The sequence below is a fragment of the Neopelma chrysocephalum genome, unplaced genomic scaffold, assembly GCF_003984885.1.
Source record: "Neopelma chrysocephalum unplaced genomic scaffold, ASM398488v2 Primary Assembly neopelma1_66, whole genome shotgun sequence".
NCBI classification, from domain to species: Eukaryota; Metazoa; Chordata; class Aves; order Passeriformes; family Pipridae; genus Neopelma; species Neopelma chrysocephalum.
Genome location: NW_020897725.1, coordinates 8,538,863 through 8,554,134, shown reverse-complemented (window position 1 = coordinate 8,554,134; position 15,272 = coordinate 8,538,863). Strand labels below are relative to the sequence as shown.

Genomic DNA, 15,272 nt, shown 5'->3' with positions numbered 1-15,272 from the left:
ATGTTGACCTTGTTGGCATTTCAAGATTCTAACCTTTTCCTTCCTGTCCCCCATCCCTTTAACATGCTCTGTGTCACAGTCTGCTATGGATTGTCCATTGCAGACACAGTGTAGTGACTTAGATGTTCCTTCAGTCTGACCTAGGATAACTTTTTCTTGCCGTAAAGTTGCAAGACTTGGAAACTAATCACGAATCTCATTTCCTGAAGGTGATTGTCTTGTGTCTGTCTGTACACACTGCTTAGTATGTTGTCAGCTTTCAATGGATTATAACCAACATTACTTCTTTGTCATTATATTGTGAAGGTCTCATACATACTTACTTAGAAAATTGTCTCTTTCTCCAGGAAGGGGAATATTGATGTGCACATTTCATTCTGAGTATGTGTTCTAGTTTCAGAAATGTTAGGCATTTTCCTAGGTGTTCCTGCAAGTTCCTAGGTGTTCCTGGACAAGCACTGAAGCTAGAAAAGAATTGAGGCATTGAGATCTTCCATGTTTTCATGTCAAAGATTACACAAAAGAAATTCTTATTTCTAGTACAGCAAAATAATATATTATCACAAAATACAGAGAAGTATTGCCTTCTAATGTAACATTAACTGCTCCATCAGAGTGGAAAATGCCAGATTCACAGAGTGTGTCTGAGAGAGAGGTTTAATAGAACTGCTGTTACAGTAAAGTCACTGTGCTTCTCTGTTTCAAACATGCCAAAATTCTACAGTCTGTGAGTGATACTGAGTTTTTGGTTGGTATCCATTCAACAATACTGTAAAGTATTTAATCAGTTTTATGGCTTTACGTTAAATACATGCCTGTGTTATAGGAATAATTGAAGACTCAAAAGGATGGGGGAAGATACGTAGGAAAACTCGTTAGTGTGGAAAGGTTGCTCGAGATGCATCATTAGGGATGCACTTATGCTTCATTATGAACTGTGTCTCACCTTGTTATCTCCCCCTTTCCAACTCCCAAATAGATTGTTTAAAAGAAAAAGAAGCAGAGATTTTCCACTACCATAGACACTTGTGACACATCTGAATTTTGAAACAGTCAGATTTAATTTTGTTTCTGTAGGAAAAAAAAATCCTCTAGAATTTATCTGCTCTTTTGAGATTAGTAATAATAGAGTATATCCCTTACATCACAGTTTAACAGACAAGCTTGCTTATCAAATCTTTTTTGTTGTTGTGAAAGTTATTTTTAATATTTGAGTTAAGATTACATGAAAACAGTGTTACATTTTGCATTAAGTTCCCTAAATAGCAAGAGTAAGAAAAACATTCAATCTGTAATTAAATTTAAACTTACCTTCTGTCCCAAATGTAATCTGATCTTTGTTCCTGTGCTGCTGTGAGGCCCTGGCAGATACCATGGGACCCTGCTGGCGCATGGAGTCTGTAGGGAATGGACAGCTGAGGTCTGTATTTTAGAAGGAGGCATGGAAGATTTTAAAGTTTCATGGTTTTTATCCTTTGGGACATACAGATAAAACTGTCTTTCCAGAACCTGTTCTATATTTAAACAAAACCTCCTCCCTGTATCCCTCTGTTAGCTGGCTTCATTGGCCAGTGAAGTTCCTGGGTAGAAAGGTTCCGTGGTGTTCCTGAGGTGCCACAGGGGACAGGAAGCCATCCAGTGAACTTGTGTTGGGGAAAGAAGGTAAGTTTAAAGCAATTTGCATAAGGCACACCACTCTTGCTCATGTTTTGCAGTGGACATGCTGGTTGAAAATAATTGTAATTGTTGGAGGAGGTGATATGGGGATGTTTAAATTTCTCCATACATCATTATAATGCATGTCCAGACTTTTCAAAATACTCCTAAAAATGCTGGAATGATCATATATTTTACTTTGAACTGTGTCATTTGTGGATACATGTTACTCTCTGCTATCTCTGCTACAGGTTTAGTTTATCCTAATAGAATGAAAAGTACAGAATGAGTACAGTAGCTGCCTGAGCCAACCACTGTGTGCCTTTTGCAATAGTTTATCTAAGCTTGTTCAGATTCAACTTACTTGTGTTATCAGTCAAGTCTTTAGTCTCTAACATTCTGCAAATAATTTTTTTTATTGCTCTCTCCAGCTTACACACCTACATTATGTCTCCCGACATCTAGCAGGTCATCTGCCTGTTGTTTTACAAAAAGCTTTCAAAAAAAAGAATCAACATTTAAGTAGTTGCATGACTCGCCACATTGCACAACCTTCATTGCAAATCCAATGTGAGGGTGATGTTGCTAACTAGTTTTGGAGGAATGTTAGGCAATCTAAGCCAGGTTTCCTTTATTTTAGCTGAAAACTAATTGATTTTTTTATGGTTCTGCCTATTTCTCTCATATTGGACGAACATGGAGGTCAGGGATCAGTTCTATGTCATGATGTTAAGTTTGGATCTTCAATACCTACGAGTTTTCATATTTTGCACTCTGTCTCAGCTCTAATGTTAGGCACCTAAACCCAAAGGCTCTTCTTTTGTGGTTCCATTCCACTGCTACTGCAGACACTGTGATATCATCTACTCCTTCACTAGATCAGACTCAATTTCTAACCAAATTACCTTATTTGAATTTACTAGTAACTTCTAGAAGTTGTCTGACTGCATTGCTCACAGGATTAGGAATCTTCTTAAGTCCACTAAATTACCTTGTGCATGTACCAACATTGTTGTTTGGCTTTGGTGATTTTTCAGTCACTGGTGACCATATCAAGGCACTGCCTGGAGGGCAACCGTACAGGTCTTCATTTCTGGTTTCTTAGACTAAACAAATCAAGATTATTTCACGTTATCTGATCGAAGAGTATTTTCATTTTCCTATGATTTAAATTATCCTTTCATCACATTAGCTCTTATCCATACCTTTGCTGTTTAAAACGGCTTTCTGAAATACAAGTGGCTGGAAGTGTCGGGACAGCAGTAAAATTTGCTCTTTCTACTGGAAATACCACATCAAAACATCCTTCTTATTTTTTTCATGATTGTATCATACTGTGGCATAGCAGGCATTACGCAGTCACTACTACTATTTTCAACTGAAGACCTTAATTTATAGCACAAATGTAGTTAATCTCATTTCCATTACCTCAGCCTTTAAGATCATCTGGTTTCTTCTGTTTCTTCTGAATGCTTTTAGGATTATATACTTCTCTTAAGTATACTTAATGACTTAGTTTTTTAAATATTCTTATAAATGTGTTGCACATTTTGATTAAATAATACTGGTTATCCCACTCAAACTCTGTATTTTTTCATATCATAATAGGAATGGAAGGCTGGCTGACCACTGTTGCTTTCATGGGCTCTTCTATTTCTGAATCAACACAAAATACAACATTCTTTAATGAATTTTGTCTTTTTTTTTTTAACAGGACTTTTCTTTAGCATTAACTATAAAATGTCGTTCAAGTGCTAATGTTGCATCAATGTATATTCTTGCCTTTCTTATTCACAGAATGATCACAATAATTTTTTCTTTCGTTATGGTCTTATTTTCAATACTGAAAACATACGATCTGAAGTAAGACAAACTGAAGAAGGTTTTTAGTAATATCTGTGCAAAAAGTCACTCATGAGAAATTTAAAAATTATAATAACAACACTTATAAATGAAAATACTATTTTTAATATAAATTGCTTTCCTTTTCAGTGCCTGTTCTACCATTAACTGGAATTCTGGTTCTTCCCTCTGTCTCATTAAGTGGTAAAAAAAATTACATAAGTGGGGGTTTTACACTCTAAACCCACCATTTCTTAATTGGATGGCAACGGCTTTGCATGGTTTCACAAGTACACAAATTAGTCATTACTATACTAACTGCACAAACACTGAAGGGCAATGCACTATTAATTGCAGACCTTATCCAGTTATTCACCTTCATACAATAACTTTGAGATTATTTAATCTATTTACACATGAAAGCCTGATCCTTGTAACGTGAAAAAGGGATAAAATATGACAACAGTCAGTATTGAAAGCAATTGCTGAGGAAAAGAAAGCCCAATGGAAGCAAAATTAAAAAAAAAATTAGGTCAAAGTGGCTGTTTTTGTTGGTTTTGCTTGTGTTAGGAAAATATCCTTTATGAAATGTGAATACCTCAATTATGTGAGAAATCATGATTAAGATGTCTATGGAGAAGAAATGGATTACTTCATTGCTGCCTGGTTAAAAATCACAAAATATCTTTGATCTAGAAAAATAAGTACTCTAATTGCTTTAAAATATCTACCCTAGTCTCGTATAAAAATGCCATGTAACAATTGTTTTGAGATTTTGTTTTTACGCACACACATATATACATGTATGTGTGTATATATATAACACACACAGTTGCTGAGGCAACAGCTCTGGGCATGTCCCACGCAGGCCCAGGAGTGTTTCCTTAACCAGGAAACCTTGGGGGAGTGGGAAAGCTGGAAGGAGCCCACAGCTCACGCCACAGCAGCTGAGTGGACCTGAGTAGGGCCAGGAGCAAAGGTGACCAAGCTCAGATGCGTATGAAGAAACTCCTGTGTAGCACCAGGAACAATGCGAGTGAACAGGGCATGGTGCAGCACTTTGCATGGGAGTTTGCATGGAATGCCATGCAGGAAGGGACTGTAACTCTGCCAGCCTGGCCAGGGAGCAATGGTACCTGCCACTGAGTGATTAGTGCTCATTGGAAGAGATTTAACCTAGATTTGAAATGGATAAAACCAGGCATGCTAGAGACATTCCTGGGGGCAGCGCACCAGTGTTTGAGGGAGTGTGTTAGTGAGGTCCTTTGGTCTGCTGTCCCAGTGAAGGAGGGGACATGTGGCAGCAAAGACACGAAGCACAGAAATGCCTCGAAACAGTCACATAAGAATTAGGGCTTCTTCCCCCAGGGAGGTGGTGGGATCAATATCCCAACTGAAGTGCACCTACACCAATGCACTTGGCATGGACAACCAACAGGAGGAGCTGGAAACTGTTGTGCTGTGGGAAAACTATGGCATGGCTGTCATCATGGAAACAGGCTGGGATAAGTCACACAACTGGAGTGCTGCAGTGGTTGGCTATAAACTCTTCAGAAGGGACAGGCAAGGAAGGAGAGGCAGTGGGGTAGCACTGTAGGTTAGAGAGTGTTTTGAGTGTCTGAGCTGAATGATGGTGACAATAGAGTCAAATGTTTATAGGTAAGAATCAGGGGGAGGTCAGCAGGCAGATATCCTGGTGGGAATCTGTTACAGACCACCCAACCAGGATGAAGAAGCAGACAAGATATTCTATAAGCAGCTGGAAGAAGTCTCACAGTCGCTGGCCCTTGTTCTCATAGGGGAATTCAGCTTACCAGATGTCTCTCTAGGATGTTCCTGGAGTGTGTAGAAGTGAATTTCGTGACACAGCTGGTGAGGGAACCGCTAGGGAAGGCACCCACTGGACCTGCTGTCTGTGAACAGAGAAGGACTCGTGGGTGATGGAGACCATGTTGGGCACAGGGATCACAAATTCTTGGAGAAGTAAGGAGGAGGGTCAGCAGAACTGCTACCTTGGACCTCCAGGGGACAGATTTTGACCTCTTTAGGAGCCTGGTAGACAGAGTCCTTTGGAAACAGTCCTGAAGGGCAAAGAAGTCCAGGAAGGCTGGACATTCCTCAGGAACAAAACCCCAAAGGTGCAGGAGCAGAGACACAGTTGAGTGGTGGACCTGGCAATGTCCAACGTGATAATCTTAAAGGTCTTTTCCAGCCTGAGTGAGTTTATGATACCTTTTATTTCATAACAATTTTACAGACAGTTCATACATCATCAGATCTTTCTGTTATTTCACTAGCTGTTTCCATAACTGATTTAGATTCAAGAACTTTTCCCAAGTTTTCTTTATTCAAAGCATGAAGTGACTTTATACCTCTTTCTGAAAAGATGTTTTGAAGTTTTCCTTTATTTTTTGTTTATTTGATAGTAAGTTATTTTGTATTTTAGCCATGTAATCATTAATGTATGACTTCTATATTCATACTTATTCCTTCTGGGAGTCTAATATAGGAACAAATGCTAGGAGTCTGAAAGGATCCACAATTTTTAATACTTTAACACCTTTTCCCTGTGACTTTTGTATGCCACGTGAACTTTTAAAAGTTATGAAGTGATGTTTTTCAACTCATCTGTGATGTCTGGATATATACAAGTCAGGTGAAATATGCCCATGTAATATAATTTTAAGGGGGTTTTTTAATTCTACTAAATTTTATTTTTGTAGATAAGGTTTCTTCATTTTATTGGCAACTAGAAGTACAACTTTTACTTCATGCCTGAAGTTTTATTTTTGCAGTAAGCGCTCAATACTATTTCAGTGCATTTCCCAGCCTCTTTTCCCTTTAAGCCCGGTGTGGGTGACCCGTGACCGTGTCGGTGCAGTGCGGGCAGGAGGGCGCCAGGGGGCGGTCGGACATTCCCACTTGGAGGCATTTTGGCTGCGTGAAACTCTCCAGTGCCGCATCAGGGCAGGAGACAAACGCTTGCTCTGATGTGCCCTGTATGTTTTCGATATGCTTTAAGAATAATGTCGCTGTTAACAGTGAATATTGACTATTGCTTTCCCCCTCGTCATTCCTAGATATGCTCTGAGCTATGTAATGGTTTGTAGAACAACTTTTGGTTCATATTTCCTCAAGAGAAGAAAGAATTGATAACTTGCAGAAGTCTAAGGGATCATCAGTCAAAACGTAACATGAGAAATGTTGGTTTTGCTTTCAGAAACATCTCAATGCACAGTGTAAATTATCTTGCTTCCTTAAGCTCAAGGAAGAAATTAAAATGAGAAAGGATAAGGATGCAAACTGGGGAACAATCATTAAATTGCACTGGCATTTGACTTCTTGTCAGTTAATGGTTTTGTGAACTTGAAAGTAAATTGAGAGGAACAATTGCAAAATATATAATTTGATTTACCAAAGTAACCAATTAATTAAGCCAGGCCCAAAATACCTGCTGGGCTTATGCTTGAGATATTCTCCTGCACAGCAGAAGGCCTTCCAGGCTTGAATCTGGAAGAGAGCAGATTGAATTATTAACTCATTATGGGCAGTTCTATTAATTTTTTCTTTGCAGTTAAGAAGAAAGAGAGAGGTCACCCACTGAAAATATCTGGCAAACAGACCCATGCTTATGGGATCATTGAAGTTACTTTTGTCAGTGTTTAAAGCTTCATCTAAGGAATTTTAACAAATATTATTCTTCACTGATTTTAATACTTTTATGATATATAATAATTTGGGAAGGAGTGCAAGCTTTGATAATTTTCAGTTTACCTATAGTCAACTGTCACAAATGTTTTTAAAGAGGCAGCTCTTGTCCTGTGCACAGGGTAGGGTATATGTCGAGTAACTGAATGAAGACTTTTGTCTCAAATACTGTTCAAATAAATTAGATTTTCAAAAATAGGCTATTTGGTTCTACAAAATCTGTGACAATAGAGTTGAAGTTTCAAGTATAAATAGACTTTGCTTTTAAATTTTTATGTCAATTTTCTACCTTTATACAGACTGTGATGGCAAAGCTCTCTGATGTGCAAAACTTATTGCAAGGTCATGTCTGCAACAGGGTTAGTTGTTGGTTAGATTAAAAGAGTTAAAAAAAGGCAAAACAAAACAACAACCTAGCAGGAAAAAGAAAACAAGCCCAACAACAAACCCCTTAGAGCTGTTCTAACTTAATGTAGAACTAATTTAGATAAGTGTTACAAGTAATTTCTTTGGCTGGTAATGGCAGTTGACTTGAGCAGTTGTCCCCTCACTGTGTTTTGTGCCCTGCTCTGCCTGATTCCTTGAGCTTCTTATTAGAGACATTTTTGAAGGTCAATGGTGAAGCTGATTAGGGAAAACTCTTGTCTTTCCTCTGGGTTATTTTGTCTTTCAATCTGTATCTGTTCCCATATCCTGTGAAACAAGCGTTGTGTTGAATAATACTTGTGCCAACATTAATGCAAGGGGAAATAAAAGTGTTTAAGGGTAGGAGTGACTGCATAAGCTCTTACAAGCACTGCTACCATTAAATTTCTAATCTCAGTCTCAGAAAGGACTTCTCTGATGTTTAATTTATACCGTGTACAGCAATTTGCATTGCTCTTAGAATGCATAATTTGATTTATTTAAGCCACAGAAAAAAAGGAAAATAATTACAGAAAAGCTTCTCGAGCTTACAGCCATATTTGAAAGTGCAAGGAAAATTTGTAGATAGATTTCTATTTCCTTCCTTCCCCCCAGTTTATTAGCAGAGTTTGTATGGGTTGCTCTGGAAGAGAAAAAACTCACATAGTAGAATATCTAGAAAGCTATTTCATTCTGGTATAAATTAAAAGGAATTTTAATCCCATGTGCTAAATATTACTTAATTTTAAGGGCTTTTTTTTTTCTTTAAACAATGCCTAAAATTAGAAATCCTGGTGTGATTCTGTATTTTTTAAACATAAGTACACGTGTCATTCTATTGTCAAGTTCCTTATATTCCCACAGCTGAGATGGTCAAAAATGTGGTGAACATGTCGTTTAATCTAAACAGTGTTTTGGCATGGCTTGTCTTCTTATTTTAGTCTTTTGCTGCACTTCGCTGTGGGTCTGACTGTGAATTTTTCAGTGCTGCTTTGACGTTTATGCACATGTATTTGTAAGAAGGTTGTTTGTTATTTTGCAGGCCCACCTTCAACCCTCCCTCTAAGCACTCAAACCTCTAGTGGCAGCTCCACTCTTTCCAAGAAGAGACCACCTCCCCCACCCCCAGGACACAAAAGAACCCTCTCTGACCCACCAAGCCCACTACCTCATGGACCCCAGAATAAGGGCCCAATTCCTTGGGGTGAGTTTTGAAATGCAAAACAAAAGGGCAAGGGAAAACCTTTATGATGGATGATATATGATCTTTGGTTTCTTTTTACCTGGTGCTTGCTTTCCAATGATTTCAGCTTGATGTAACGTCAGCTCAGATAAATCAAGAGTTCTGTCCTCTGTCACTCTGACTCCCAGGCTGCTGCAGCCAAGTCTCACTTGAGAAAGCTGAAAATATTCCACGCTTCCCTGGGGCCCAATCCAACCTCCTCCACTGCTTCCCTCTCTCTGCCTTAGCTGCCCAGGCTGCCCTCACCCTGGCCCCCTCAGCTGCTGCTCTACCTCTGCCTCCTCACCCCTGATGCTGCTCTGACCAGCTCATTAATCCAGGTCGATGTAGATTTGGGACAGACGGACCTCGATGAGTCTGTGCAGGTCTCACAACTGCCAGAGGGCTTTGTGCCACATCTCTCCCATGAAATGTTCACACCTCACTGGTGGGAATGTGTTGTCTTGATATGTATTTGCCTTTTGTGATGTTGTCTGTACATACACAGAGACTGATAGGTTTGCAGCCTTCTATCTGCAGAAGTTACACAGAAACAACACTTTTAAATTTATTTTTTTATAGCAGGATACCTTTCTGACAGATGCTTTTTGGACACTATTTTCCAGACCGCTCAGATTCTTCCTCTTTTCAATAAAAATTGCTCTATGCAGTCAGCTTCTTTCTGTAGCTATAAATCTCAGGCCCATGTAATTTTCTATAATTTTAGTTTTGGTGGCAGGATTTTCATGAATCTGTAAATTTTCAAGTTGGAATCCAATGCTTACATAAGGGCGTCATCCATACACTACTTATAGCTTAGGAGTATCCTCTCTCTGTTCTAGTATAAACACACAATTACTAGCCTAAAAATAAAAGTTCTAAGCTAAACCCACCATTTTTACAGCAAATTGAGTTAAATGTGGTCAATCATGGAGTATTCATGTGTGATTGAATCTAGGATTCAATATGGAGAAAAGTACAGAGTCCAAGGAAAAGCAAAGATTTTTTTCTCAAGGAATACAAATAATGTCAATCTTTTCAGTTCTCTACTTCTTAGAGGTCTGGGATATGGAAAAAAAATGTTTCCTGTGTTCTGAAGTCCAATAGTCCTGTGCTATTTCAGAGGTAGTAAAGACGTTTTGAAGGGCTTGGACTCTAAAAATGTAAAAACTCCCAAATATTTAAGTCCAAAACAGCACCTAAAGTACCATGTACTAGAATACTGTGTAGTGTAACACTATTAGAATGAAGGTATGGTAGGATAAGATGCTAAGCCAGTGCCAACTTTTCTTTAAAATCTTTAGACAACAGATAAAGGAAAAGGAAAATATGGGAAAGGTGCAGGTGTGCAGTTGAAGATGAAGAAGCCTGTAGCAGTAGAAATACCTTGTCAGAGCAGAGCTGGAGAAGAACATGTCTTTTTCTGTCTCTTTGCTGCTCTTCAGTGCAGGCTAAACTTCAGTGGATGGAAGGGAGACCTCTTCTCCCCATGTTTCTTATCTAAGATGTGTACTTTTTTGAAAGTCCTTTTCAATTTTTAAGCAAGCATTAAATTTTGCATTTATAAAAGAGGGAGTTTCTTGTATCTGCCTTCATGTTTTTGGCTTAACAATATTGTCAGATGTTCACTGCTTTTCCTTTCAGAAGCTTTTTTCTGTGTCGTTATATTTTTTGCTATGTTGAATTTCAGCATTTGTTTTCTAATCTGTGCATTAATTGAAGTTTCAAGCAGAGCAATCCTTAGCTTATGTCTAAGCAAATTGAGTTACTATTCAAAGATGTTCTAAAAATGTCATTTAGATTATTTTGGATTTCCATAGCAACCATGAGATATTTTTCCTTGCTTTATCCATAGGATCTACATGTGACGGGTTTGCTGTTTGTTTTACCTTTGTTACTTTTTTCCCCACTTTTAAATACAAACATATTTTTAGCAAGGCTCAGCATGAGTCTTTTCTGCTGTTTCATTTAGACTTCAATGCACTAAGAATGGTATTTAGGCAAATGTGTCATTCTTTTGTATGAGAAGCATTTTGTGTTCTTGGCTCATTAAATGTCACTTTACATCTATTTCAATGACAAAATTTACTTGTGGTTGTTGAAGTTGGTTCTAAGATTAAGACATGCTGTAATAGGAGAGGCAAGGGGGAATGGCAAAGGCACTAAACCAAAGGAGTTAATATCATTATAACTTGCAATGGTGATGGCTAATGGAAGAGAAACCTTCTGCTGAAGGAGTCCAGAGCACTTGGGTTTGGATTTTGCTGCCTTTTGACAGAATTCAGTATACCCAGGATCTTTTCCTTACCAGTGGTCAGTGTGCAGGTAATGGGAACATACAGACTTAGTCATTAAATCAGTAAAGGCTGTTCTTTACATAGGATAAAATACCAATCCTTAGAAATTTAATGTTTTGTGAATAAAATCAAATTCATGGTGGTTTTAAAAAGACATGCCTCATAGCAAAAAATGTAAACATCTGTGATAAATTTATCTGATACTGGCCTGCAGTATCTCCTTCTATTCAAGGAAAATTGAAACACTATTTCAAAACAAATGCCCTACAGCAATGTCATTCAATCTTCTCTTGCCAGAAGATGTGAGCTACCAGTGGCTTGTTTTAAAATGTGTTACATGAAAGGTCACATTGTATTATTATGGTCCCTGCTACTTTTGCAGCTACAAAGTTATTAATGAAGAATGAAGTTTTACATGATCTTTTAGACATCTTGAATAGAAGAGACTTGGAGGAATACGTGTTTTTCTTTAAGTTTCACCCTCTGTTGATTATATTTCAGTTATCCTAATTATTTAGGGTTTTTTAATGGTCTTTTTTTTCACCTCAGGTAATGATTTGGGCCCACCTTCAACTAAGTCTGCAAACAAGTTTGAGGGGATGTCTCAGCAATCAAGGTAAAATCTCCACATATGAAGGCAAAGATAAAAATTTAAGTAAACATAACTAATTCGTAAATTAGAGGGGATAAAAGCCTTTCAGAGGACATAAAATCCTAGCTGTGTTTCTTCATTAGTTTTCTGCATGCCTTAGTAGCATACAAATACTGTGGCTTCATTGAGCCTCCTACGCTTTGTTCCTTGCTGTCCATACACAATCCATCCTTTGAGCGGGATGGACAGAACGACTTGTACGCGAATCTCTCTGCTGCTCCTACAGCAGTGCTCTCTGAGCTGGGGAATGCTGCCTCAGACTGCAGTCCAGTAGCACAAAAGTTTTATTTTCATGTCTCCTGGCATTTCATTTTATCTGTTTCAGTGTGAGGTCTCATGCCCGTAGCTGCAGTAGTGTCACTCTGGGTACAGGGTGGCATCATCTGTAAGAGACAGAATTCATCTCAGTCTTCCAGCTTAACTGTTTTCCAGTCTGTCAATCTTATGTGCTACCACACAGTCTGCAATAACACAAACTGCTTTTAGCTCGTAGTTCATCAGGTCTGTCCATTACAAGTGTCTTTTTCAATAGCTGGAGAAGTAAGGACAGCCATACATTCCTGTCACTTAGTGTTTGCTACTCCTCTGTCTGCACTGTGATTCCAAAGTCCTGCGGTTCAGAGCGCGGTGATTCTAACAAACCCCTGCCTCAGGCACACGACCTTGCATGACCACAAGTGTGCGGGATCAGGCTGTGACTGGAGAGAGATGTGTAACATCAAACAGGTCACAGCAGAAGATGTGCAGGTAGAATTCCTGGACACCCCCCCAGTCTGTGATCTGCCTTGTCAGGACAGGCAGGGAGCCGTTATTGGCAGCACAGCTGACTTGCCATGTTTGCTGAATCCATCCAGGTGGCACTGGCCATTCAGGGAAAAAGTGGTGATGCTCCACAGCACAAAGAGCTGGGCCTGTGCTCAACACTTGCCAGACAAGGGTAAAAGTGTGGTACTTGTACTCCATGGCATTAGATAAAGGCCAAGGTAGGAGCTGGACTTCGGTAATCTTTGTGGGTCCCTTCCAACCCAGGATATTCTATGAATCTATGGTATATTGAATCAAGAGTGAGCTTGGCTGTTCTTTCAGTTTCATGTCATGATATATTTTTGCCATTTAAAAAACAGGTGGGAAATTAAAAGTGTTTCATTATGCTCATTTTGAAATGTTGGCTGCAGAGACAAATAATACCAGAATCAAGGCTGGTGATGCAGAAGACTCTCTGCTCTGTTGAACATACTCTGGCAACTTTCTCAGACGTTTTTCTTTCCTCTTGTTTTTTTGAGTCATTATTTTAAACTAATACTGATTTTTATTTATTGTTTGATTTTTATGCCTTAAATCAACTTACTTTCTTTTCTTCCACAGTTCTTTTCTATAAAAGTGACCTATGTGTGGTTTTAAAGGAAAAAATTTGGTGGAATTTGTTGAAACTTGTTGTGCTCACATATCGTGTTTGCAAATTTGAGCCAGCCTGATGTTAATTCTGGGAAAAAAATGGGCTACAACAAAAAGCATAGATGGAAAACTTTGACAATATGCAACTATCTTAAATTTGTATGCTATTAATATAATTAACTAATTAATTAAATTACTTGCAACTGTCCTGCTTGTCTTGTTGCTCACTCCAAGTAGCTAACTCAAGTGTAACACGGGTTGACAGAGTAAAGCATGTTGTTTTACCACAGTCATCAGTATTTCCTTGGAGTATCAGAGACTTTGTTTCCTACACAGCAGCAGCAGTGTGTGTGTAATACAGTATCAGTGGGCTACAAGGCATAGACTCAGTCCTGGCAAACTTCAAACCACTGACATAAAGGACACATTATATTTTGAATGCCTCAGTGTAATTATTTTGAAGAACACATTTTCCTTAAAGTTCAGGATCTGCCCATGGAGCTACTCTTTCAGCTTCACCTATTTTCAGAGTACATTTTGCACATACCATAGTTTGTAGAATACATCTGCCCCATGGCATTGAAGCTGTGTGGGGTTTGTATGCCTTTTTCTCGGAAAAAAAACAAACAGTTAATTCTTAACAGCGCTTTGTGTTTCGGGATTGATCCACAGACAAGATAATTATATGAAAGAAGCAAAATAGATGTGGATTTTGGTTGTTTGGTTTGGGTTTTTTTAATTATGGATGTGTAGAGGGGAAAAATGAGAAATAAATATATTTTATAACAGTTGTAAGCACTAATAATTCACATCTGTTGATTTAGCACTGGGACTGCAAAGACTGCACTTGGCCCTAGAGTTCTTCCCAAACTACCTCAGAAAGGTAAGAGTTCTCTTTGTGGCTATTCTTACACTGATTATCTTTTAAATGTGGGTGGTCTTTTCAGCAAAAGTTTCATTTCTAAAATGCTGCAAACCATGAAAACTTCAGAAAACTAAAAGGATTTTGGAAGGTCGGGAAGGTTTTTATTAAACTGAAAAAAGTAGTTAGACCTATTGAGGAAAGAAAAAAAATCATGAACTAAATGAAGCCGGAAGAGACGTCAGGTCTTGTGGTCCAGTCCACAACTCGGAGTAAGGCCAAATTTTTGCCATGAGAGCTGGTTGCTCAAGGCCCTGTGCAGTCACATCTTGAGTATCTCCATGGATAACCTCTCTGGGCTTCCATTTTTCTCTTTGACCGCTCTTGTTGGTAAAGTCTTTTTTCTTCCTAATGTCTCTAAGTCCAATTTCTTTATACCCTTGGAGCAACCTGTATCCATGCCGTGTTCTGGCCATCAGGGTTGTTGTCCGAGTAACTACTTTGGAAAGAATCAGGTACTGTTACGTGCTCATGTATATATCAGTGACAAGCTTGCTGAGACCATCATTCCAGGGAATACCTTCTGGCCTTTTCTTTCAGAAATGTTTTTTTCTAGCCTCTCTTTAAACTCATACAGCAGGTTTATTTAGGGGTTTTTTGAGTTGTTGCAGCAGTTGACTACGAAGTTGAAAGTAGACCTACTTTGTAGCTCTGTCTGATACAGAATCTGTCAAATATATGTTACATCTGTATGAGTCAATGATCACCTCAAGATCAGGAAATGCTGCTTGTCCAGACTTCTGAAGCTAGATGTCTGAAATTCAGAGCGCAAATCATTTTAACAGAAAATGCAAATGTGAAATTTCAACTTCAATTACAATTATTATGACATGGTATCATCTTTTGAGGGAGACACCAATGACATGCTAAGGTGGCATTGCAAAGGAAGTCAACACTTCCTTGATTGAAAAGATATAGGTGAGAATTTAAGATGGGCCAACTCAAAGCACTTTGATAAGGGCTACTATCAGGGTTTTTCATATAATTTACTTACGTCTCAAACCTATGGGGCTGATCAGTGCGTGTACATTCACTACTACATAAGTCTAAGAGAGAGAGCCATATACAGGTATCAACATAGACATTTTCTAAAATGAGGCATCTGATAGTAACTATACAATTTCTTTCTTGGAAACAATGCAAAATTTTCTTTTTTTTTTCTTTTTTTTTTTT

The 15,272-nt window shown here is 38.4% G+C and overlaps 1 protein-coding gene across 5 annotated transcripts in view; it reads left to right on the top strand.

The window, feature by feature from the left end:
* Positions 1–15,272, top strand: part of ASAP1 (ArfGAP with SH3 domain, ankyrin repeat and PH domain 1) — a 148,687-nt gene that overhangs the window by 123,511 nt on the left and 9,904 nt on the right. For 3 of the 5 annotated variants that reach the window (XM_027684454.1, XM_027684453.1, XM_027684455.1), the window contains 3 exons: positions 8,654–8,815; positions 11,680–11,746; positions 14,002–14,060. In XM_027684454.1, coding sequence (XP_027540255.1) covers positions 8,654–8,815; positions 11,680–11,746; positions 14,002–14,060 — 288 coding nt within the window. The remainder of the gene's footprint in view (positions 1–8,653; positions 8,816–11,679; positions 11,747–14,001; positions 14,061–15,272) is intronic. The other 2 variants (XM_027684457.1, XM_027684456.1) reach the window with 1 other exon arrangement.